The following is a 26,620-nucleotide window of genomic DNA, read 5'->3' on the forward strand; positions in this document are numbered from 1 at the left end:
TTGTATTAAATATATTAGAAAACTAACATTCTGAGAATTTAGGTTCATGTTGGATTAGAAAAAATTGTAAGGTATGTTGTAGGTCCAGGCTCTTAAAAGGGGGTAGAATATAAAATTACAGATGGCAATTAGGGGAAAATGCTGTGGCAGTGAAATGAACGTGCTTCTGAAACTCGAGACTCAAAAGAACAGTAATGACATGCAGAGATTCCACATGGAGGTGATACAGTGGCAGTCCCAAAGAGAATAATGTTCAAATTTTTGCAAATTGGTTTATGGTTGCTGTTGGAAGACCGAAAGGGCTGTAGGTTGCTTTTGTTAAAAGCTTATCTTTGGAGAAATGTCTATTTAGGTCTTCTGCCCATTTTTGGATTGGGTTTTTTTTGTTGTTGTTATTGAGCTGCATGAGCTGCTTGTAAATTTTGGAGATTAATCCTTTGTCAGTTGCTTCATTTGCAAATATTTTCTCCCATTCTGAGGGTTGTCTTTTGGTCTTGTTTATGGTTTCCTTTGCTGTGCAAAAGCTTTGAAGTTTCATTAGGTCCCATTTGTTTATTTTTGGTTTTATTTCCATTTCTCTAGGAGGTGGGTCAAAAAGGATCTTGCTGTGATTTATGTCATAGAGTGTTCTGCCTATGTTTTCCTCTAAGAGTTTGATAGTGTCTGGCCTTACATTTAGGTCTTTAATCCATTTTGAGTTTATTTTTGTGTATGGTGTTAGGGAGTGTTCTAATTTCATACTTTTACATGTAGCTGTCCAGTTTTCCCAGCACCACTTACTGAAGAGGCTGTCTTTTCTCCACTGTATATTTTTGCCTCCTTTATCAAAGATAAGGTGACCATATGTGTGTGGGTTTATCTCTGGGCTTTCTATCCTGTTCCATTGATCTATATTTCTGTTTTTGTGCCAGTACCATACTGTCTTGATTACTGTAGCTTTGTAGTATAGTCTGAAGTCAGGGAGCCTGATTCCTCCAACTCCATTTTTCGTTCTCAAGATTGCTTTGGCTATTTGGGGTCTTTTGTGTTTCCATACAAATTGTGAAATTTTTTGTTCTAGTTCTGTAAAAAATGCCAGTGGTAGTTTGATAGGGATTGCATTGAATCTGTAGATTGCTTTGGGTAGTAGAGTCATTTTCACAATGTTGATTCTTCCAATCCAAGAGCATGGTATATCTCTCCATCTATTTGTATCATCTTTAATTTCTTTCATTAGTGTCTTATAATTTTCTGCATACAGGTCTTTTGTTTCTGTAAGAGGGAAGAGATGTGGGAACATATGTATATGTATAACTGATTCACTTTGTTATAAAGCAGAAACTAACACACCATTGTAAAGCAATTATACTCCAATAAAGATGTTAAAAAAAAAAGAAATATAAACAGGGACTTAAGAAAGAAAAAAAAAAGCTTATCTTTCTTACTTTTCTCCCTGCTAACGTCTTATTCCTCCGTATTTGCAAGAAGAAAGAAACTGTGGAAAGGAATTTATTTTTCATTAAACTCAGCATGTAATATCAAGAAGGATTTTTGTTTGTTTGTTTTTACACCTACCCATATTTCCTTCTCTTGAATTTCAGTATATGTATATGTTTGCTGTGAAAATATTCTTTCTGTGAGTCTATTCTCAGTAATAATTTTTGTTTTTTTGGTAATAATTAATAAGGGTGTATATTCTACTGCTGCTCTTAAGTGCTTAATTATCTTAATTCTCTTCTTTAAGGGAACATAGATCTGTTTGTATTCTAATTCTAAACAAGTTATTTCCACAGCTGAATATAGTATGTACTATAGCTGTGATAAATTTAGTCTGGTTAGGATTTTGTTTTTTAGTGATATTCATCGTGTATTAAAAGGTAGAGCTTAGGGGCTTTCCTGGTGGCGCAGTGGTTGAGGGTCCGCCTGCCAATGCAGGGGACGCGGGTTCGTGCCCCGGTCCGGGAGGATCCCATGTGCCACGGAGCGGCTGGGCCCCTGAGCCATGGCCGCTGGGCCTGCGCGTCTGGAGCCTGTGCTCCGCAGCGGCGGGGACCACAAGGGTGAGAGGCCTGTGTACCGCGAAAAAAAAAAAAAAAAAAAGGTAGAGCTTAGGTATAGTTCTAAATGGATTAGTCAGTGGGATTGTATTTAAATATTAGGGTCTGTAAGACATTTGATTAAGATCATGTGGACTTTATACATTATATGTTTCATCTCTTATTTTATCTTACAATAAATGTCAATGAGTGAAGGCCATGTGAACTTCACCTTTGGTGGAGTAGGGGTAAAGAACTTCAGTGGTGGGAGGCTAGACGTAAAAACTGAAAAATATATAGTTTTTTTTTTTCTTCCCCTGAGATCTACCTTAGTGCTTTTGTGATGATTTCTTCATTAATTTAAAAGGAAAAACCTGTTAATGTAGAGAAGACCAGATGAATAGTTGTTTCCAGTTTATAGACAAAGTGATTTTTTTTTTGGCCATGCCGTGCGGCATGCAGGATCTTAGTTCTCCGACCAGGGGTCGAACCAATGCCCCCTGCATTGGGAGTGCAGAGTCTTAACCACTGGACTGCCAGGGAAGTCCCTATAGACAAAGTGGTTTTGATATTAAATAATATTCATTAAGAAGGAAGTTAGATTTCAAAGCAGAGGGCCATCGTCCCCCAACATTCTTTCCTTTTATGGTATATAAAGTGAGTTTGAATACATTAGGGAATTGAAAATATAAGTATAAAGATTAAATGGGGCTTTAAAAATTTTTTTAAATTAATTTAATATATTTTTGGCTGCATTGGGTCTTTGTTGCTATGTGCAAGCTTTCTCTAGTTGCGGCGAGCAGCGATACTCTTTGTTGTGGTGCACAGGCTTCTCACTGCAGTGGCTTCCCTTGTTGCCAAGCAGGTGCTCTAGGCACTCGGGCTCGGTAGTTGCTCTAGGGCGTGTGGGCTTCAGTGGTTGTGGCTCTCGGGCTCTAGAGCGCAGGCTCAGTAGTTGTGGCACACGGGCTTAGCTGCTCCGTGGCATGTGGGATCTTCCTGGACCAGGGATCGAACCTGTGTCCCCTACATTGGCAGGCGGATTCTTAACTACTGCGCCACCAGGAAAGTCCCTGAATTGGGCTTTTAAAAGAGGGATTTGAAAATGGAGAACAGGTAGGTTATTGTTCAAAAAGGAGATGGAAAGTTGGCTTTTAGTAGGACTTTAAAATGTTAAAAATCAAAGAAATATTAATAGAAAAAAATAATCACAGGTAGATGTAAAAAAAACTAAGGTTGAAGAGAAGTTGTTTATAAGATACCGCAATTAAACACCTATTTGTAATGGCATAGAGGTCATTAGCAAGAGCTTTGGCACCTTGTGGCAAATGCTGAAAGAGGGCAGTTGGATAGATTAATGAATAGAGTTAGGAGGAAGTTGAATAGGTAGATTTTAATTCATTCTTGCATTGTTTTAAAAAACATTATTTGCCAGATAGACATTGGGTAGCAAATTATGTGAATCTATTTGATGAAACGTTGGAGTTACCTCAGATGTACTGCAATATTCAAAAAATTTAAAGCTTCTAAATTATACTTCCTCTTGGTATATGGCTATGGCTATTAGAAATTATTGTGTAGACTGTCTGAAGTACCAATTTAGTGATTTTAAAAAATTACTTAATGATTGGTGGGTGAATCTAGTAACCTGTTTTGGGTAGACAACCTAGAATTGAGGTACTACACAGAAGCTATTTATGTAGGCAGCATGTACTTATTGAGCAGCTATTAACTTCTGGGCACTATGCTAAGCTCTGGGATATAATGATGAACAGAAAACTGTTTATCCCTCTAGGAGCTTATTTCCTAAGAGGGAAGACAACAGAAGAACAGGCAATTAAAGTAGAATGTGATAAGGGTTAAAACAGGGAAATGCACAGAGTACCTCGGAGGAGCATGTAACTAACTCAGCCTTTGGGAATCTGCATGTGGTGACAACTGAGCTGTGTTCAGAGGCTAGGGCTGGCTGGAGGAGGGGGCACAAAGAGGAAGACATCCATTGCTCTGGACAGAGGGCCTGTCCTTGGGCTTAGTGAGATGAGAGGCGCCTGGGTGCTCAGAGCTCTGGGTGAAGTCCTCCAGTTATTCACTTCCTTTCTTTTGAGTGCATCTCGTTGCATAGATAATAATCTTTTCAGGGAAAAAATTATGTCTTTTACTATTAATATCTTCTATAGCTTCTCCAAAAATGATGGACTTGTCATCAGTGTTTAATAAATAAATACTTGTCTTTAAAGCTAGAATCACATGGATTTGACATAGTGAAAATGAATCAAGTTTAGTAACTTCTTTAATAACATGTTGATTCTTTAAAATAGATAGAAAATAACATAAGGAATATGTTTGTTGTAAAAATTAGATAATTTGTTTTATGATTTTGATTTTATTTTGATACATTTTACTATACAGAATTTTAAAAGATACTTCTGGTTAATGATGTCAGAATACTGAGATCTCTGTTCTCTAAACCAACTAAAAAGAATAAGGAGAATGAGAAACAGAAGAAAAACTCAATCTTTGATAATTAAAAAAAACCTTGTAATCAGAATATATGAATTAGTGCTATTTAAGTGCAGTGGGAATGGAACCAGGGCAAGAGAGGATGCAAGGAGAGGATGATTTCCTCTGTAGAACTCAAGCAAAGTTGGGGGAGCAGCTTCCTCCTAAGTAGGTGATACACCATGAGGACAAAACTAGTGATCCTCTTACTAGGAATGTCAAAGTTGGTATATACATTGTGCTCCCTGAGTGGCAGGAGAGGTGGGGTTGAATAACAAACCATAGAGTTGTACTATTTTTGCAAGAAGTTGAGGGTAGAGGAGAAACTGGCAGCATGCAGCCATATAGCTGCTGATCTGGTCAACTGAACAGAAATAAAGCCTAAATTATCATCCCCTAATCTATGCTGTGTGGGCCCCTGCGAGTTGGGGAGACTAATCCAACATTGAGTCAAGCCTTAAGGGAGGAGTGTTGGAGATGATCGTTTTCAGAAAGAACAGAGAAAGTGAAAATTATGAATAAATAGTTCCTTATGCTGGGAGGTGGTGTGCAGAGTTGGGGGGGAGACATGGCTCCTCTGAAACAGGAGTTTAAAGATACAAAAGCTCAAGAAATAAATAAGATATTTATTTATCTCATGGAGCTCATGGAGCCAAGGTATGAAATAAAAGAGGAAAATATAGTCATTGTAGAAATGAAGGTCACTTTCAAAGCAGCACATATACACTATAGCTGATGATAATGGAGGTGAGCTTGAGAAATTTGAGCAATCCAAAATGGAAAAAGTAAAAATAAAGACTAGAGACAGAGACAGATGTGGAAGACAGTAAATCTAGCATACCAATAATTGGTACCCCTGAAGAATACAATAGAATAAATGAAGTAGGAAAAAAATTTCAAGATACTAAGGAAGAGTTTCCCACAATAAAAGACGAAATTCTAGAATGGCTTCTAGTATTTAAATATGAGACTTTTTTTTTTTTAATTTTTAAAATTTTTGGCCACACCACGTGACTTACGGGATCTTAATTCCCCGACCAGGCATTGAACCCTGGCCCCGGCAGTCAGAGTGCTGAGTCCTAACCACTGGATCGCCAGGGAATTCCCATAAAGACTTTTATTGTTAGGTTAAAGTGTGTGTGGGGGGAATCAAACCTCCTATAAAAGAGGCTGGCCTCAGGCTTTTACATTCTAGGAGACATGGAAAAAATTACATAAAGTCAATAGACAAAAAAATATATATATATGATCCAAGACTTATGTCCAGGCAAGCTATAGTTTAAGTATAATTTCAGTTGACATATATTTTTAAACAAAAACCATGGCTTATTTTCCATAAGTCAGTCCTTGGTGGGGAATGTGGAAAAGGGAGGTAACTATTTTATAAACTATTGAATCAAGAGATGAACTGAAAACAAAGTTAAAAGATTAGTGATTAGCATCGAATAATTTTAAATGTAGGACAAACATTAAAACGTCATAAGCAATAGCAATGTAGAAATAATAATCTAAGGAAGAAATACTGAGTTGGAATGGGTAGGTAGTTAACAAAAATGGAAAATTTTCACATTCATAACATGAGATTAATCACAATAATGCTAAATATACTAATTTTCTTAGTTTGGAGTAAAGAAATGTTATTTAAAGGAGACAGACTATAAATCTTCCAAGAAAATAGACTATATAATGACATATGTAATAAAAAGATAGAATTGAAAGCTAAAAACAATACAAAAAATAAGGTAATAAAATTAAGATGAAACATTTGTCATGTAAGTAAATGCAAAATTATTAATTGGATGAACTCATTTATTAAAAGAAAATGACTCAGATTGGAGCAAAAAAGTCAAACCTGTTAAGAGATGCATCTAAAAAAGGGACCAACAAATAATAATTTAGTAAATATTTTAGGCTTTGTGGTGCAACTATTTGTTCTACTGTTACAGCATGGAAGCAGTCATATACAACATGTAAATGAATGAACAGGACAGCCTTCCAATAAAACTTTATTTACAAAAACAGGCAATGGGCCAAATTTGTCTTATAAGCCAGTGTTTGCTGACCTGTGATCTAAAACAGTGCCTCAGGGCTTCCCTGGTGGCACAGTGGTTGAGAGTTCGCCTGCCGATGCAGGGGACACGGGTTCGTGCCCCAGTCTGGGAAGATCCCACATGCCGCGGAGCGACTGGGCCCGTGAGCCATGGCTGCTGAGCCTGCACGTCCAGAGCCTGTGCTCCGCAACGGGAGAGGCCACAACAGTGAGAGGCCCGTGTACCGCAAAAAAATTAAAAAAATAATAAAAAATAAAACAGTGCCTCAGAAAACCTGAGAGTAAAATGATGGGCAAAGACTTAACTAGCAAGTTCACATCCAAAAAAATGGAGTCCAGGTATTAGTGTCAGACAAGGTTGAATTCAAGACAAAAAGCATCAATTGAGTTACATTTCCTAATGATAAAGAGTGGCAGTCTAGTGGTCATGAATCTCTGTATCAAATAATACAGCTTTAAAATTTATAAAATAAATACAAGGAGAAACAAATAAGATGATAGTAGGAGATTTTGATTCACCTCTTCCAGCTCTTGGTAGATAGAGAAAGCAAACGAAATAAGTAATAACATAGTGAATGTTAATAGCATGATATATGATAAACTAACAACATACCCTGGAAACAACGAATACTCTTTCCCAGGAATATCTGTTAGTCCCCAAATAAAAACTCAGTCAAATCCCAAATCAGAGATACATGCAGATTATGCTCCTTCTTTTTCTTTTTTCCTTGTGAATTTGTTTTTTTTTTTTTTTAAACTTTTTTTTATAATCTACATAGTCAATCTTATTAAATTTATTTATTTATTTATTTATTTTCGGCTGTGTTGGGTCTTCGTTTCTGTGCGAGGGCTTTCTCTAGTTGCGGCGAGCGGGAGCCACTCTTCATCACGGTGCACGGGCCTCTCACTATCGCGGCCTCTCTCGTTGCGGAGCACAGGCTCCAGATGCACAGGCTCAGTAGTTGTGGCTCACGGGCCCAGTTGCTCTGCGGCATGTGGGATCCTCCCAGACCAGGGCTCGAACCCGTGTCCCCTGCATTGGCAGGCGGATTCTTAACCACTGTGCCACCAGGGAAGCCCGTGAATTTGTTTTTATTAGGATATAGGGGATGGGTTGAGAAATATCTCCGTGGGTTATGCCCCACCAGGGAAGTGTCCATTCTGATCTTCCTGGGATAGCTTTTAGAACTTTTCCTTAGAGCTGCTATTCTTGCTGCCAGCAGACTCTAAAGGTCCACTGCTGAGTGGCTGCTCCTTGGAAGAGAATTTCCTCTTTTTCTTGGGGGCACTCTCGTTTCTGACTTCAGGGTCACTAACTGGTTCCTCTTTGGGGAACGATTTCTTCCTCTTGGGAAGACTTCCACTGCTAGCTGTCTCTTCAAGATCACTGCTCACCAGCTTCTCCTTGATTTCTTTTTCTTGGGTTTGGAGGAAGAGATGGGTCTTCCATTCCATTCTCCTGAGGAGCCTACTGGGGCTTTTGCTTTTCTACATCTGGGGTCTTACACTCCTGGGAGGCAGCTGAGGACAACACACTTGCCCAGGGGATGGGTGTGTGCTGCATTCAGCTCTCTGGGCTCTCAGCAAGGTCTCAGCACCTTTGCCCTTCCTCACACTCCTCTACACTGCTGCTGTTTTCTCAGGATGTGAGGGCAGTTGCAGCCAGCTCTTTCTCTTTTCCTTCTTCAAGTGTTTCTTCTGTTTCTCCAGCTTCCTTGTAATCTCAGCAGCTGTTCTCTGCCTGAACCATTGCCTCCTTCATGACATCCATCTTTTTGTGGAATCTCTCCAGTCTCATAAGACAGCCGTTCCTCGACTTATTCGTGAAGCTCCTCCCCAAATACACTTGTGGGCACCTCAGAGAAGCAATCAATTCATGAAGCAGTACTGCGTTTGTTTGCTAGGTATCTGGAGATGCAGCCTTTGTTCTTGGCAGCTGCTAGGCCAATGAAGGTGGAGTGGAAAATAAGTCCATATTTTGGGGTGTTACCCCTTGTCTTCAGAGCTCTGGAAACTTGGTTCCTTTGCTGGGCCCAGAGAATCACTCATACACCAGTATGCTCCTTATTCTTTTTTTTTTTTTTTGTGGGATCTTAATTCCCTGACCAGGGATTGGACCTGGGCCCCTGGCAGTGGAAGCCCGGAATCCTAACCACTGGACCACCAGGGAATTCCCAATGCTCCTTATTCTTAACTAGCACTAAAACAAAGGGAAGCATAAAACTCTACCATCTGAAAAAATTAAATAACTCTTGGGTCAAAGGAGGAAAAAAAAATCGAAATCAACAAGAAAGTATTGATAATCAGAATTCTGTGTATTAGTACCTATGCGGTATGATTAAAACAGTACTCAGGAAAATTCATAGATGTAAACAAATTACTAAGCAAGAAAAGAATGAAACTTCTTTTCTTCAGCCCAAGAAGTTAACAGAATAATAAAATAAATGGAAAGAAAGCAGAAAGAATGAACAAATATAAAAGCAGAAATTGGGCTTCCCTGGTGGCACAGTGGTTGAGAGTCCACCTGCCGATGCAGGTGACACGGGTTCGTGCCCCGGTCCGGGAGGATCCCACATGCCGCGGAGTGGCTGGGCCCGTGAACCATGGCCGCTGAGCCTGCACGTCCGGAGCCTGTGCTCCGCAACGGGAGAGGCCACAACAGTGAGAGGCCCACATACCGCAAAAAAAAAAAAAAAAAAAAGCAGAAATTGATGAATTATAAAATACATGTAGGTGCTGATAAATCTAAGAGGTTTTTGTTTTGTTTTTTGTTTTTGGGGGGAGGATATTGTTAAAATTTTAAACAGATAAACTCCTGTTGAACCCAATCATGAACAAAAGGAGAAAGCACAAATATCACGTATGTGTATGGACATACACAGAATATGAGAATGAGTCACAGATATTTAGAAATTTAAACGTAAGAGGTCACATTGCTAAATTGTATGCAGATAAACTTGAAAACCTGATCTGCACAAAACACTAGGAGGCCCAGGCAACTTTCTAAGTAACATTATAACTACAATGCTTTTTAACTGTTCAGGAACATAGATTTTAGAAATTGTTTTTTAAAATATTAACACCTAATTCTGCCAAAGCACACAAAAAAACTCTAGACATTCTCAAAATACAAAAATCAGAAATCCTCAATGTTAGCAAATGTAAATCAGCCATACATTAGAAGAATAGTGCATCGTGACCAAGTTGCTTTCATCCCAGGAGTGTAAGAAGAGTGCAGTATCAGGAAATACTAAATACTAACTATTTTTAGTACATATTTTTAAAAGTACAAAAGAGAAAAATGATCATTTCCCTAGAAGCTGGGAAAGAATTCAGTAAAAATTAACCATCAATTCTGAGTTTTTTATTTTTTATTTATTTATTTATTTATTTTATTTTTATTTTTTTGCGCTACGCGGGCCTCTCACTGTTGTGGCCTCTCCCGTTGCGGAGCACAGGCTCCGGACGCGCAGGCTCAGCGGCCATGGCTCACGGGCCCAGCCACCCCGCGGCATGTGGGATCTTCCCGGACCAGGGCACGAACCCGTGTTCCCTGCATCGGCAGGCGGACTCTCAACCACTGCGCCACCAGGGAAGCGCAATTCTGAGTTTTTTTAAAAAAAGAAACAACTTTTAATAAAGTAGGCATTTCTTTATACTTCCTTAACATAACACAGAAGTCAACATTATTGCTGCCATTGACTCAAAGCAGTTCTCATTTAAAGTTAGGAGTACCAGTGGTTGCTATTATTAACATTGTTCCAGTAGTTCTAGCCAATGCAAATAGGAAAAAAAAAGATGCATAAACATTGGAAAGAAAGAGGGAATCATCAATCTTGATAGATATAATGCCACCTAGATAGAATATGTCAGTAAAAAAGTGAACGTTAACCCTTCATATGATTAATAAAATATTCTCATACATTTATAGGCTACTTTTTTCATAATGGCAGTTACTTTTTTCAGTCACTTATTTCCAGCCTATTTATTTCCTGAAGTTCATGTAGATTTACTTGGACTAATTCATGAAAGATTTATGTTTGCCAGGTGGATGAGCAGGCCAAAGAGAGGGTGTAAAAATGAAACAGCATGGGTTTGCTCTGAAATAATTTCCTGTCCTGAACATCCAGACCTTCGGGGCAGCTAAATTTAAATTTTTAGTCCAACTTTTCTTCCTTGCCTCCTGATAAAGTGAAAAGGGAAAGCTCTTATTTTTGTTTTACATTGATGTATGATTAGGTTTACTCAGTAATAAATGTGATTTTTATTAACCAGGCTAATGTTTCAGATTTTTTTTTTTCTGCTAAAGTAAGTGTAATGCTTCTCAAAGGTAATACAAATTCTCTACCTTTATCATCAGCAGGTAAAATGTGTAATAATAAGAACATTTATGAGTAATAACTTCTATTTGTTCAGTGTTTAACTTATACAAGGCGTAGTACTTCGCGTGTTGCGTGCTTTGTATCATCGGATCCTTAGAGCAACCTGATAACATAGCTACTAATATTATCCCTATTTTACAGATGAGAAAACTGAGGTTAAATGATTTGCTCAAGGTGAATACTGTAGTTACCTTGGCAGATAATCAGACTTGAGTAGACATATCTTCTGACTCTTCAAGGATTTATGTATCTTGTCATTCACTGGTATAAGGAGTTTCATATTTAGTTTTGGAAATGAGAGAGTGTTTCTTGAGTTTCTCTGTAGCTGGTATCTAAGCTGTTCATCAGCTGTCTGGGTGACTTCTGGAGTGTGGGGAGGGTGGGTTAGACCAGTGGTCCCCAAGCTTTTTGGCACCAGGGACCAGTTTCGTGGAAGAGAGTTTTTCTACAGACCGGCGGGGTGGTGGGGGTGATAGTTCAGGTGGTAATGTGGGCGATGGGGAGTGATGGGGAGTGGCAGATGCAGCTTCACTCGCTCCCCGGCTGCCCACCTGCTGGGCCGTGGGTTCCCTCACGGGTCCAAGGCCTGGGGGTTGGGGATCCCTGAGTTAGACCACAGCAGCCCCCTATGTCCTGATGTGACAGATTAGTTGTTCAGTTTCATTGCAGACTATATGGTGTTATGGTACATAAATGTTACTGCTGGACCTTTTGTGTGTAGAGAGATAGTGACTATTGTGTGATTGCTTCCTTCCGTTTTCTTAAACCTCCAAAGACTCATAAGCCATGATAATTATACTATAGCACAGTGTTCTGAAGAGAACTCAACTGAATGGTGGAAATGTGGTGAAGAGTCTTTGGACTCAAGAAATTTACAGTCTGGATGGGATAGGTAGGGGGGAATGTTAGGGAAAATGACTTTTTAAAACAGGAATTTGCTCTTTTTTTGTAGTTTATAGAAACATTTGTTATAAACTGCTAAATATTTTGCCAACATATCAAAAAATGTAGACGTTCTGGGGGAAGTGTTGGGTTTATGAGCTCATTCCATTGTTATTTTAAAGAGATCTGGGTTCTGAAAATAGGCATAGCATGCAACCATCAGTAGTGAAAAAAGTGACTTGCCACCTTATGACATTAGTTTGGTGGAAGAGCCCTGCTGCTTTGAGTTATTTACAAAACTTAACCAAAGCAAAAATTATTTAGTTCAATTTGGAGTGGTAGGGCAACTTAATATTTTATAATGTGTCTTATTATTTGAATTCAACATTGGGATGTTGGATTACAATGAAGAATCCATCCTGTTAGGAAGGGTGATATCCTAGTATTTTACTTCCCAGATGAGCAAGCTTTGCTTATTTCTCTTTGTTAACTAGGCCTTTTGATATTTTTGTAGACAATCTGCTTCATCTTGATTCTGCAGCATTCCCAACTGTGGTATCCTTGGGGTTCTCTTAACATTGCTATGGTGCAGAAGATTTAAAATCAGGTATGGCTGTGGGGCAGAAGTCCCTCAGTGAAATTCTCAACTTAAATCTGCATTATACTCTCTGATTTATCATTTGGGTTTCTTTTTTTGTGGTGGTCTTTTAGCTGATGTTCACAAGGAATAGAGTCACGTGATGTATGAAGGGAAACATATACACTTCTCTGAGGTTGACAATAAGCCCTTGTGCTCATATAGCCCCAAACTGTGCAAGCAGCGGCGACTCAACGGCTACGCTTTCTGTATCAGACACGTTCTGGAGGACAAGACTGCCCCCTTCAAGCAATGTGAATATGTGGCCAAGTATAATAGCCAGCGCTGCACCAACCCCATCCCTAAATCAGAGGACCGCAGGTAAGTGCTGACAGTGGGAAGCAATCTTTGATTATTAATTAGTAGGCTTGGAAGTTGGGCTTTTTTGTTTGTTTGTGTTTTGATATGATGAACTTAAATGTTGAGTTCTGGGGGTAATCTAAGTAAACTTTAGAATGGTTCTAAAGATGAGTGATAGCAGTTTTTAAGAAATGGAGTAGTAACTGGGGAATTATTTGAAAAGTATGTCTGTTTTCTTCTTTTTTACTTAATAGACTTTCTAGGATTATTACAAAAAATTTTTTTTTGCTTGAAGTCTTGGCACTGATGTGTTTGGTTTGCAGCCTTAGAAAGTATTTCCTGATTTCTCTACTTAGAATTTCATCAGCCTAGGAACTACTTAGGTGTTATAATTAATGATAATAATTTTAGAGTTTTTAAATCTTTGTTTGAAAGGTAGCAAATGGTATGTACTTATTGAAAAAGAATTATTCAAAAGAATGATTACTTGAATCATTCAGATTTACTTCCTCTCAGACTTCTTTTGGTGAAAAAGGGTTGCATATAGACTATATTTACTATAATTTAGAAACTGTATTTTCATAGTAAAGTAGGCTTTTTGACTAGGATTATGAATTTATATTTTTCTGAGTTAAAGAAATAAAATGTGGAGGTGTTTTTAAAGGAGTCTTATGCTGATTATTCATCTTTCATATTCTTAGGAAAATTTATATGATTTCACATGTAATCTCTTTTTTTCATGTTTTTTTTCTCAGTTCTCCAGAAACCATGCTGATCATTTTAGGATATTACAGAGAGATGCATGCTTATTTTCCTAAAAGTTTCAAATACTTGTTATCTTTAGGTAGAAATTTGAACTTTTTACTTCTGTCTTTAAAAAACACATATACAACCTTTGTTTTTGTTCCTATATATAAGCGAATGTCACCTACATAAATTGGTTGAAAAGGAATCATGTATTTTATATGTCATGGTGAGCAACTTTTAAACTTTTAGGGTGAAATAAATAATTTGTGTTGATAAATAGCCCACCAAAATGAGTACAGTATAATGTGGTGATTTGGGAATACTCTCGTAGAATTTCTAATGAGCACTGCAGGCTTCAGATTACAATACCTGAAAGTTAGAAACAGCTGTTTAGTGAGGAAAGGAATAAAATTTTAATCTCAGGTGAGAAAGGCACCAAGGTATTAGGCTCAGCATGTCTGTCCAGTTGGCTTTAGCTGACTGAAAATAATGTCTTACTGCTGCCCTTTTCTAACTTGACGAATGGATGGACTTGGATTAACTTTTTTTACTTCAAGATCCATTATAACCACATTTCTATAATTTTGTTTTAAATTTAGTTTATCACACACAGTTGCAATTTTTGTCAACCTCGGATTTTTTTTATTTCAGTCGAAGCAAGTGTTATCTTAATAGCTAACAGCAAGAAGTAAAGTGAGAGTCACTCTGAATTTCTCCAAAATATTAATTCTCTGAAGCATACATCTTCACCTTTATATTTGAAGTCATTTTCTTTTTTTAGAACAAGAAGGGAAAGGACTTTTGTGTTGCTGTGTCAAGAGAAGCTAGGCTTAATAAATGCTGTTATACATTTTTTCAGAATTGGTCCAAAATCACATGAACACAAATGCTATGAATACTTTTCTTGTTGTAGGGTTGATTGAAAACAGATTAAAGTAGACATTAGTAGGAAGTAATATTTTACCTCAAGAAACCCAGGTTGAATTCATGTAATAATATGTTTAAACCTATGTATAAATATAATAGTTATAACTGTACTATATGATACAATGTAGAAAAGATTAATATTCTTTTGAAAATAAGCTTTTATCATTGTTAAGGCAGTTACTCCTTGGACACTTAGGGATTTGACATGGTTTTATGTATAGTTTTAGAAAACAAATTCCCAAGGACTTTTAATTGACAGAATTATCTGGTTGGTAGTCAGCTAGAGGAAGCTCCTTAATAATATCTGGTGTGTAACTTACCTGGTGTGTATTATAAGTGCTAACTTATGGGATTCCGTCTTTTGGATAGAATAGTGTTATGTTCGGTAGAAGTACTGGTATAATTGAAAAGCCCATTTTCTAATATACAGTGGGAAGCTAAGGCCCATTACTGTAGCCTTGATAGCTTAGAGATAAATGGGTATATTAAGTTGGTTATTTTATATAGTATTTTAAATTTAAGTTCGGTATAATTTTATATATATATTTATTTAATGGTATGTACTTACCAAGAAATTTTCTTGTTTCCTATATTTATTCTTTTCTAAAACAACTTAAGATATAATTCACATACCATACAAGTCGCCCATTTGAAGTGTACAATTCAGTATTTGTTAGTGTATTTACAGGAGTGTGCAACTATCAACACAGTCTAATGTTACATTTTCATCCCTCCAAAAGAACCCATTTGCCGTCAGTCCCCTGTATTCTTTTAGACTGGAAATTCATATTTGCATTATTTTAAATGCTGTTCCTAACTAAGTAAGCTGTCCTAATTCTAGTTATGAAGAATTTTCCCTTTTAGAAGAGGCAGAGTTTTTGAGTTCAGGCTAAATGTTGTGCTAGTGTGACAGTGGCTGGAGTGGGAGTTGAGGGTGGGGTTGACGGGGGACTGTACACGCGGATTCGCCTCTGCTGGATGAGGTCATGTAGCACATAGTAGCCTCATGTACCAGTCCAGGCTGCCCATGTAAATGAGCAGAAGAGTTTGATTTCTAAATTTAAAAAACCCACTTCAGGGCTTCCGTGGTGGCGCAGTGGTTGGGAGTCCACCTGCCGATGCAGGGGACACGGGTTCGTGCCCCGGTCCGGGAAGATCCCACATGCCGCGGAGCGGCTGGGCCCGTGAGCCATGGCCTCTGAGCCTGCGCGTCCGGAGCCTGTGCTCCGCAACGGGAGAGGCCACAACAGTGAGAGGCCCGCGTACCGCAAAAAAAACAAAAAACAAACCACTTCACTTCTCCCCACTAATAGTACTAACCCTTTTATTAATTTGAAAATGAGTAGAAAACAACAAAAACCATTAACTCTTTGTTGGGAAGCTTAGTACAGTTATCCCTGAAACCCTTTTCCTTGTTGGCTGCAGCTTTATGAACCTGTTCTGTTTAAGGTGTGTAAGAGACCTAGCTCAAACCTGCTAGGCACATGCGCGTGCGTGTGCACACACACGCACACACAAACACAGTGTAACGTCTCTTCACTGTCCAGAAAGCTGTTTCTTAATAGTTCTATTTAAAATTAAAGAGTGCCTCTGATAGATTTATTTTTAAGACAAACCAACAAAACCATGTGTCCTGATTTTTGGTGAATCTGTGTTTTTAACAATCATTAAAACAGTTTTTTGTTGCAGCCCATTGAGTTTGGGGATTGACATTATTTACTTTTTTGCCTTTTTCCCCAAACTGTGTTCTATGGAGATATCATAAATATGCTGCAATAAAATAGGTGCCATTTTAAATACGTTTGGGAAGCAATGCTATATGGGTAGATTTCTACCCTTGGTGTATAATGCACATTATCATACAAAATGCTTTGAGAGGTTTTTTTAAAGCAGAAACAAATGATGAAATCGTTGTCTAATTCTGTTTAAGCCAGCATTTTCCAAATTTATTTAAGCATGGAATACTGTTTTTATGACATACTTGTTAACATACCTTGGAACTGCATGAGGTATACCAGTTTAGGAAATACTACTTTTCTACTGGTTAGAAGCCTTCACAGGATTTCAGTGAAATTTATTGGAATAACATGCATTTTGCTTTCTCATTATGTAGAAGGATTATGTCTTTTCATAGTATTTTAAAAATAGCATTAGTATTACAGAAGTAACCTGCTTATTGTTGAAGACTTATTGAGTCTTCGTGAGCATTGACTTTTTTCTATTTTTTTAATTGAAGTATAGTTGATTTTCAATGTTGTGTTAATTTCTGCTGTATAGCACAGTGATTCAGTTATACATATATATACATTCTTCTTCATATTCTTTTCCATTATAGTTTATCACAGGATATTAAATATTGTTTCCTGTGCTATATGAGCTTTGAGTTTTAGTTTGTCTCAGCTCTGTCACATTCCAGATAGGTGGTTTTGGACAAGTTATTTAATTTGTATAAAATTTAGTTTCCTCATCTGTATAAAGGGCATTATTTTAGTACCTACTGCAGGTAGAAACTAGCTAGAGGAGATAATCCATGTACTTAACACGTGGCTGGCTATTGAGAAACTCATTGAATCAATTATCGCACTAACTAGTTTTATTTTATTTTCTCCTCTCTCTTTCTCTTTGTGTGTGTGTGTGTGTGTGTGTGTGTGTGTGTGTGTAGAACACACACAGTAGACATTTGACATTTTTTTTTTTTTAACTTTTTATTTTATATTGGAGCATAGCCAATTAACAATATTGTGATAGTTTCAGGTGCACAGCAAAGTGACTCAGCCATACATATACATGTATCCATTCTCCCCCAGACTCCCCTCCCATCCAGGCTGCCGCATAACACTGAGCAGAGTGCCCTGTGCTATACAGTAGGTCCTTGTTGGTTATCCTTTTTAAATATAGCAGTGTGTACATGTGGATCCCACACTCCCTGACTATCCCTTCCCTCCATCCTTCCCCCCTCCCCCCATAACCATAAGTTCATTCTCTAAGTCTGTGAGTCGGTTTCTGTTTTGTAAATATGTTCATTTGTATCATTTCTTTGACATTTAACATTCTGAAGTGTTATGTCATAAGATCTTTGTGAACCTCCAATACTTGAATGGCATTGGGACATATATATTTTTTTTCTCCATAAAAGAATTTTAAGTGATCCTTTAGAGTCCTGATGAGCTACTTTGTATGCTATGAATAGAGAATAACAAAGCGGTGTGAGAAGCAATAGCTGGGTGGTTGGTTATCCAGGGCCACTCACTATTTGAATGACTTGCTTCTGTCTGGCAGCCTCTTCACACGTGCAATTCATATATTTGCTTTAGCAAAATTGCACAGACTTTGAGGATTGCTTGAGGGTAGTGGAAGTTGTATAAATCACATCCACGAATGCCAAAGAGTTATTGTAGTCATGCATTTTGAACATATTAGGATTCACATTTTATGATACATAGTTTTATATTCTCCTTTTCTTAGTACGTATCATGAACATTTTCCTGTATATGTGTGTATTTTTAAAGGTACTGCAACAGCCACTTGCAGGTACTTGGCTTTATCCCGAAAAAAGAGAGGAAGAAAAAGAATGATCCTATAGATGAGGTAAAGGTCAGGCACCAGATGGATACCATGGCCTTTAGCCTGACGGTGCCCACGTTGGCCTTGAAGATGCCCAATGGACTGGATGGAATGTCCCTCTCTCCACCGGGGGCAAGGGTCCCTCTCCACTACCTGGAAACTGAGTTGGAAGACCCATTTGCTTTCAACGAGGAAGATGATGACCTAAAGAAAGGGGCAACTGTGAGAAAGAAGTTGCAGAGCAAGTTGGCCCAGAATCGGCAGCGCCAGAGAGAGACAGAGATTTTAAAAGTTCGACAAGAGCACTTTAGTCCCCCTCCTGCACCTTCTCAGCAGCAGCCTCCGCAGCAGCACTCCCACCTGTCACCTTTATCCACTTTAAAACCTCCAGCGCCACCGCAGGGTCTAGTCTGCAAGTCACCTCAACCTCAGAACACCAGCCTACCAATGCAGGGAGTGGCCCCCACTCCACACACTATAGCACAAGCCAGGCAGTTGTCTCACAAGAGGCCTCTGCCCCTCCTGCCATCTAGTAGGGCTCCCGTCGTGGACCCGCCCAGGACTGACCGGGTCCTCATGAAAGCCACAGCCTTCTCTCCACACTTCTCTTGTATAAGTCGACTGCAGAGACTGGTGAAACTGTGCACCCAAAAACATCAGCTGGACACTGATCTGTTTCCCCATTTAGGTGAGTTACCGTCTATTTTACCATATCATATGCGTGTAATGTAACAAAATGTGCCTATTGCACAAGGTTTTATTTTCATAACCTTCTCATATGTAATAGGAGTAAAAGAATACTTGGACAGAGTGGTCAATTAAAGATTCATATTTAGGTAGACCGCTTTAAAGTAAATATGCTACTGGAGAGGACAGTGACTGGTGAACAGAACACAGAAGAAATAGGAGCTGGGAATTTAGAATTCCAGTTACAGCTTCTAGCAGTAGTAGTCGCAATATTAAAAGCAGTTGTGTTTGGTTTTGTGCCTCTGAGCTCAGTCCCTGTGTGTCTAATGAAGTTCTCCACATGTCTTATCACAGGACTTTGGAATAAGATTGCATTGTAAATATCTGCTGACGGTTTTCTGAAAAAAAAAAAATTCTTAAAGTAATACCTGTTCACGATTGAAAAGCAAAAAGTTACAGATAAAACTTTAATGTAGTCAAATGTCTGTCTTTCCTTTGTTGCTTCTGAGTTTTCTGTCTTACTCAAGAAAATCTCTCTGACAGCAAGTTTGTACAGTTATTCTGTATTTTCTATTAATAGTTTGTTTTGTTTTATTTTTGATCATTTAAGCCTTTGATTCACTTGGAATTTATTCTTGAATGTGTTGTGAGTTGTGATTCTAACTTTAGGAAAAATTATTTGCATGACATATGACAGCAATAGAAAAATGGGAAAAGGATGGGAATAGAGGAAGAAGAAATATAAATGGTCAATAAACAAATGAAAACCTCAATCCTCGTAACAGACGAGGAAACGCAAATTAAAGTAACAATGAGTTACCATCATATTGGCAAAAAGTATATCTGTTGTTGATGAGGATATGGGATCTCATACTCTGCTGGTGAGTAATGCAACAATATATACTAATTAAAAGTATATGTATAGCCAGCAAGCTCACTTTTGGGACTCTATCTATGGATAAAAAAAATATCAGAATGTAAGGATATGTGTTCCAGGATGTTTACTACAGCATTGCTTACAGTATTGCTTATAGTATTAAAAATCTGAAAACAACCTTTATAACCTATAGGAAATTCAGAATTGAGTAAATTCTGGTACATATACATTTTATGAAGTATTATGCAGCTATTAAAAAGAATGAATGGGGGCTTCCCTAGTGGCGCAGTGGTCGAGAGTCCGCCTGCCGATGCAGGGGATGCGGGTTCTTGCCCCGGTCCGGGAAGATCCCACATGCTGCGGAACGGCTGGGCCCGTGAGCCATGGCCGCTGAGCCTGCGCGTCCGGAGCCTGTGCTCCACCATGGGAGAGGCCACAACAGTGAGAGGCCCGTGTACCGCAAAAAAAAAAGAATGAATGAAATCTCCATCTTTTACCTGGATGTGCTCATGATACATTAACAAGTAGAAAAATACCAAGAGGTATTGTACTGTCCCATTTTTGTAAAAATAAGCAAAGTGAACAAACAAGGGACACCAATATATCTATTGATCAATCATATGGATAGATGTATGCCTCTCTGGTATGAGCATAGTTAAAGTGTGAATGGATGTACACTATCAGTCTGTTAACATTGGCTACCATGGCGGGGGATGGAATTGGACAGGATGTGTTTTTGGGAGAAGGGAGTGATATTTCTTCTTCTATAGCTTCATATTATTTCATTTGTTATTAAACCATGTATGACTTTTGGTAATTAAAAAAAATAATATAACTTAAAAATATAGATAAGCAAAAGTAATAAATTAAAACACCCCAAGCCTTATTAATACCTATTTGTTAATATCTTGGCATATTCTTTTAGATATATAAAAGTAAGTTCCTGCTGTATGTACAGTATTGTAACCTATTTAAAAATGTTTTGTAATGTATTATCACGTTAGTAATTTTTCATACACAGTTTGTCACAGCTGAATTCTTTCTTGAGTTTAAATCATTTCCAGTTTATTAAAGTGTAAAGTGTTGTAGCTGTATAGCCCTCTCAGTAAAATAATTGCCGTCACATCTTTAATTTTTCCTTCAAATAGATTCCTGGAAGCGGAATTGCTGATCCCAAGCTTTTGCACTTTTTAAAAAGGTTTTTGATATGTATTGCCAAATTTTCCTTCAAATTATTTTGTCAGTTTACTTTTCTTTCAGCAGTGTATGAGAATGACAGTTTCTCTACATCTTTATAGCCCTGGATATTAGATATTATTATTATTATTTTGCCTTTGCAAATTTAATAGAAAGTTTGCTTTAATTTGCATACCTTAGATAAGTGTTTCTCAAGTGTTTGGCCTTAGAATCACTTTATTTGCACTCTCAAAAATTATCGAGGGCTTCCCTGGTGGCTCAGTGGTTGAGAGTCCGCCTGCCGATGCAGGGGACGCGGGTTCGTGCCCCGGTCCGGGAAGATCCCACATGCTGCGGAGCAGCTGGGCCCGTGAGCCATGGCCGCTGAGCCTGTGCGTCTGGAGCCTGTGCTCTGCAACGGGAGAGGCCACAGCAGTGAGAGGCCCGCGAAACGCAAAAAAAAAAAAAAAAAAAAAAAAAATTATCGAGGACATGGTAGAGATTTTGTATATGTGAGTTATATTTACTGATATTTACTGAATTAGAAGTTAAAACTGAGAAGTTAAAAAAAATACTAATCCATTTTTAAATAACAATAAATTTACTGCATGTTAACATGTTCTTTTTATGAAAAATAACTTTTCCAAAACAAAAACAAATACAATGGCAAGAGCAGCATTGTTTGACGTCGTTTAGCAAATCTTAATGTCTGACGTGCTAGATATGTGCTTCTGCATTCAACGTGTCCTGATATGTGGGGTTTTTTTTTTTCTGGTTAGGAGATAAAAATATGGCCTTACACATTTGTAGCTGGAAAAGGGAGGGATATTTTAATAGTTTTTTCCAAATAATTGTAGATGTTTATAATTGGTTCTACACCAAAACTTGACAAGTGGTAGTTTCTTAAAAATTAGTTTCAACGTGGAATATGAAACCATATCTAGGAACTTTGCATACTGTTACATTAAAATCCATTGATTTTTTTTTTTTTTTTTTTTTTTTTTGCGGTACGCGGGCCTCTCACTTGTTGTGGCCTCTCCCGTTGCGGAGCACAGGCTCTGGACGCGCAGGCTCAGCAGCCATGGCTCACGGGCCCAGCCACTCCGCGGCATGTGGGATCTTCCCGGACCGGGGCACGAACCCGTGTCCCCTGCATCGGCAGGCGGACTCTCGACCACTGCACCACCAGGGAAGCCCTCCATTGATTTTTGAATGAATATTTTACCCATGCGTGATGTTGTAACATCGTGTGTTGGTCATTTGGAAGATACTGCTCTACTGAGTTACACAGATATCCCAAATGTTGACACATTTCATTATACAAAAATTTTAGATTGCTTTCATTAACACCAGTCTTTTCGGAGAAGTCCAACTCTTAGGTATTTGTCATACTGTCAGTGATAAATTCAAGTTTTCCCCCAAAACTGAGCTTTCAAGTGAACATTTGAATGTTACCATTGGCAATAAATACTGTTTATTGTTTTCCTTGGGGTGATGGTTTCACTGTGTTCATTTTAGAAAAAATGACTGCCAGATAGCCAATAGTTTGTCTGTCAGTCACTCTTTCAAATAAAATTGGTGTTGAATGAGGGAAAAGCAGCTAGTTCAGGTCACAACTGAGTCCTACAAAGTGCTTTTCCTAAAGACAGCTGCTGTACTTTCTTCGGATGCAGTAGAGGTGCTTTATATATACCTCACATTTTATCACAAAAAGCATCATAAAGACATATACACAAGAATCAAGATTTAATCAAATAAACAGTCTTTAATAAATGAGTGCTTTATCAAGGATGGTCTTAAATTGTTTTTTGTATACTTGTTTTCATTTAATTGCAGGTCATGGTATGGAATATATATTGACAACTAGTACAGTTTTATGCCCCTGCCTTGATTCACACTAAGGCATCAGCAGTTTCACCCACCATGGGTTTTTTTTTTGTTGTTTTTACCATCAGTGCAAATGTCAACAGGGTAGAAAAGGCAAATAACATTTTAGTATTGTTTTGAAGATTGTGTTGACCTAAACATCTCCCTAAAAAGGGTTTCAGGGACCCCTGGGGATCTGTGAGCCATACTTTGAGTAAGGACTGATCTTTTAGATTAGTAATGTAGTTTTGAATATTGGTTCATACTGCTTTTTTTGGACATATGTATTTCCTATTTTATCTTGTCAGTTTTTTCATCCATTTTTATTTAAGCATTCCTCTTTCTTATTGATAGGTGTAAGAGCTTTTTATACATATTTAATGTTTGTTGCAAAACCTCTCCTCACTCCCATTTGTTACTTGCTTTTAGTATCTATTATAAAGGTTTTGGAATTTAGAGTTTACATTTTTTTATGTATTCTCTCTCTCTTTTTAAAGATTTCTTCCTTTTGAATCAGGTTTTCTTTCTCCTCTTGTTTAGGCTCTCTTCATTCCAAGAGTATATAAATATGTTCACTTATATTTTCTTTTAGCCCTTTTATTATTTTAGTCATCTGTTTGGAACTCATTAGGCATTAGTTTTGAGGCAGAGATCTAACTTTTCTTTCCAAATGTTTGCCTTTTTTCTACCTTTTACCCATATCATCTGCTAAATTTTTATTTATATTTCTGTTTATTTCTAGATGCTGATAATATTTTAGCTTTTGAAATTATGAAATTTTATGTTTTGTTGAGGGCTGACTTTCAGTCATTTTGAACAGAACTAAAACTCATAGAAAAGTATTGTCTTTTTATTTTTTAAAAATTCAAGCATATGAGGGACCCAAATTTTTAAAACAGTTTATTTTGGAGAAACCAGAAATTACAGTGCACTATTATAACCAAGTGTACTCTGCATTCATGTCAGCAAAGAATACTTAAAGAAAAACGCAGTATTTAATTGGCTTCTACAGTCCTGTTTGGGCTGGTTATCTCAATTAGTTACGTTGAAACTAGTGATAATGAAGCCAAGATCAAAGGTTTGCTTTATTGGACAGTTAATTTTACAACAGGAGAAACACTTCCATCTTACTTCTTATGACTTAGATCTTGACTTTTTCAGAGAAAGCATGGGTATCTTAGTAGACATTATTATGACTTCTACAGATAATATAAAAGATAACAACTCATGTTCTAATTTTTTTTTTTTGCGGTACACGGGCCTCTCACTGTTGTGGCCTCTCCCGTTGCGGAGCACAGGCTCCGGATGTGCAGACTCAGTGGCCATGGCTCACGGGCCCAGCCACTCCATGGCATGTGGGATCCTCCCGGACCGGGGCACGAACCCATGTCCCCTGCATCGGCAGGCGGACTCTCAACCACTGCGCCACCAGGGAAGCCCTCATGTTCTAATTTTTAAAGGTGCCTTGAGTGTCACTTTCTGTTTGAAAGATCTCACCTTTCAACATCCTGAAGGTGATGATGTGGTCACTTACTTGTTTTTTATTTTTTTGATTTACTCTTTAACAAACTACTAATTATTTTAGTTAAAGAAAGTAACTTACTTTTTAAGATGACCTGACATTTTGAATAGTCATCTTGGAACTAGATTTGGCGTTACTTTATGCCAATGGCAATATTTAATTTTAAGCATTTATAATTTGCATTTCAATTAACCTTATCTTAATTTCCCAATTTGGCACATGTAAACTCATTTAAATTATGGAAGAAATCTGTGAGGTCCTTTTTAACTAACTGTGCCTAATGAAGATGGTCTTTTGATTTTTTGAGGGTCTCAAGAAGGAAGACATAGAATACTAGTCATCAAGGTATCTAATTAAAGTTTCATAGTGGTATGAGTTTATTAAGGTTATGTAGTCCACACACTGTTGTATTTTAGGCTATGCAACATCAGTATTTAAGACTTCTTCAAGATACAAAATTAAAAAGGCAAAACCTTTGGGACTTCCCTAGCGGTCAGTTGGTTAAGATGCTGTGCTTCCACTGCAGGGGGCACAGGTTCGATCCCTAGTCGGGGAACTAGGATCGCGCATACTCTGCTGTGTGGCCAAAAAAAAAAAAGAAAAAAGAAAAAAAAAAAAGGCAAAACCTGTATGTTGGAAGCTAACAATTATCCAGTCATTAAAAATAATAGGATTTAACAAAATAAATAAGCATTATTTTACTGTATTTCTCTACTTTTCCCTCTAACCTTGTTTTCCAAATGGAGCTCAAAATGTGACAGCTCTTGTTTAAAAGAACTGAAAGAAACCCCAAGTGATACTAGAAATAGAACATTGCCATCCTGCCCTTCCCTCTTCCGGTAGGGGGCAAGAGCCTGGGAATGGCCCTGCCTAGTGGATGGTGTCCTTTCCTCCAGAGATGTTGTTGGGAAAAGGAGATGGAGTGTGCCTGCCTTTCACAATATATTCTAGGCCCCTTCTTTGTTGATGTATAGCATGAGTCCACTGGCACCTTTTGACTTTTTCTTGCCTGAACATGCATTAGGCTTCTTTTCCTGTCGTCTTGAATATGTTTTATGTTTTTCGACATTATTTTAGTTTATAACGTTTTGATACTGAAGAAATTCTACCCCTTTTTTTGACTTGAACTCTCTCTTTGCTTTGTGTTGTTTCTACTCCATTTGTGAAGCATCTGACGAAAGAAGTTCATCCATGGAATATAGCCTTTTTGTTGTACTGTCATTATTTTAAATGCGAGTGCATATCATACATTCATTATTAATACCTTTGCCAGAACAGGGCTGAAACTCATCAGGAGGGATTTATTCACACTATGATAGTACTTGCTATAGGTGTCGGGTTATGTATTTCAGGTAGCTTTTTATCTAAATTTTAAATAAATGTTAATTTTTTCTAACTTGCAACATCCCCTCCTCCATCCTAGGGTTGGACTGGTCTGAAGAGAGTGGAGAAGAACTGGAGGACTCAGAGCAGGCCTCGCCATACCAGGTTGCCTGGTCCATCCGAGAGACCCTCAGATATGAAAGACACATGTGAGTCTTCCTTTTTCTTTTTATTCTTAAATTTCCACTGTAGTAGATTGATTTTTCCTATATATGCTAATTTCATTTTATTTTTTAAGATAAATTTATTTATTTATGGCTGCGTTGGGTCTTCTTTGCTGTGTGTGGACTTTCTCTAGTTGCGGCAATTGAGGGCTACTCTTCTTTGCGGTGCGTGGGCTTCGCATTGCGGTGGCTCTTGTTGCAGAGCACGGGCTTCAGTAGTTGTGGCGTGAGGGCTTCAGTAGTTGTGGCTCGTGGGCTCTAGAGCACAGGCTCAGTATTTCTGGCACACGGGCTTAGTTCCTCCACGGCATGTGGGATCTTCCCAGACCAGGGCTCGAACCTGTGTCCCCTGCATTGGCAGGCGGACTCTTAACCACTGTGCCACCAGGGAAATCCCTATCCATTCTCTGATATTTCTAATGCGCTGAATATTTCTGTGTTAAAATATTTTTTTGAAATAATCTCGTTAGAGGTTCTCGATATCTACCTTATCAGAAAGCTGTAGGTTAATGCCCAGCCCCTTCGGTGGTAAGAAGAAGACTAGTTCTCTTTCAGGGGATTGCCTCAACATCATAGGTATACTTGGTGCGGTGTGACAGGACTGAGGTAGATCCTTCTCTGTGGGGCTGAAAGATGACTCACAGACTCAGCTAATTATTATTTTCGTTTAAGTACTGTGGTTTGAATAGGTGTTAGCAAGACAGAGGGGAGACTATCTGCACCCAGGCCGACCCCTAGAATTTCACAGTATCATAGTATGCATATACATTCTAAGGTCCGGCTGCTGAATTTGTAGGCTTAAAAATGTGATTTGTTAGTACACCCAGAAATGATTAGGCTTAGGGAGCTGATTCACTAGAGGCTAATGTATAAGCCAAAGTGACAGTTTTTAGTAGGAAGTATCATCATTAAGTGGTACAGATGTTCACTAAGCAAAACTAT

The 26,620-nt window shown here is 38.1% G+C and overlaps 1 protein-coding gene across 2 annotated transcripts in view; it reads left to right on the plus strand.

Moving 5' to 3' along the window:
• INO80D (INO80 complex subunit D) overlaps nt 1-26,620 on the plus strand; it is a 71,217-nt gene that overhangs the window by 11,213 nt on the left and 33,384 nt on the right. Inside the window, exons 2-5 of one of the 2 annotated variants that reach the window (XM_082631511.1) lie at nt 12,343-12,435; nt 12,540-12,786; nt 17,949-18,691; nt 25,555-25,663. In XM_082631511.1, coding sequence (XP_082487637.1) covers nt 12,569-12,786; nt 17,949-18,691; nt 25,555-25,663 — 1,070 coding nt within the window. In that variant the 5' untranslated portion in view covers nt 12,343-12,435; nt 12,540-12,568. The remainder of the gene's footprint in view (nt 1-12,342; nt 12,436-12,539; nt 12,787-17,948; nt 18,692-25,554; nt 25,664-26,620) is intronic. The other variant, XM_082631512.1, reaches the window with a different exon arrangement.

The sequence above is a fragment of the Mesoplodon mirus genome (genome assembly GCF_964341445.2).
Source record: "Mesoplodon mirus genome assembly, chromosome: 8".
Classification (NCBI taxonomy): domain Eukaryota; kingdom Metazoa; phylum Chordata; class Mammalia; order Artiodactyla; family Ziphiidae; genus Mesoplodon; species Mesoplodon mirus.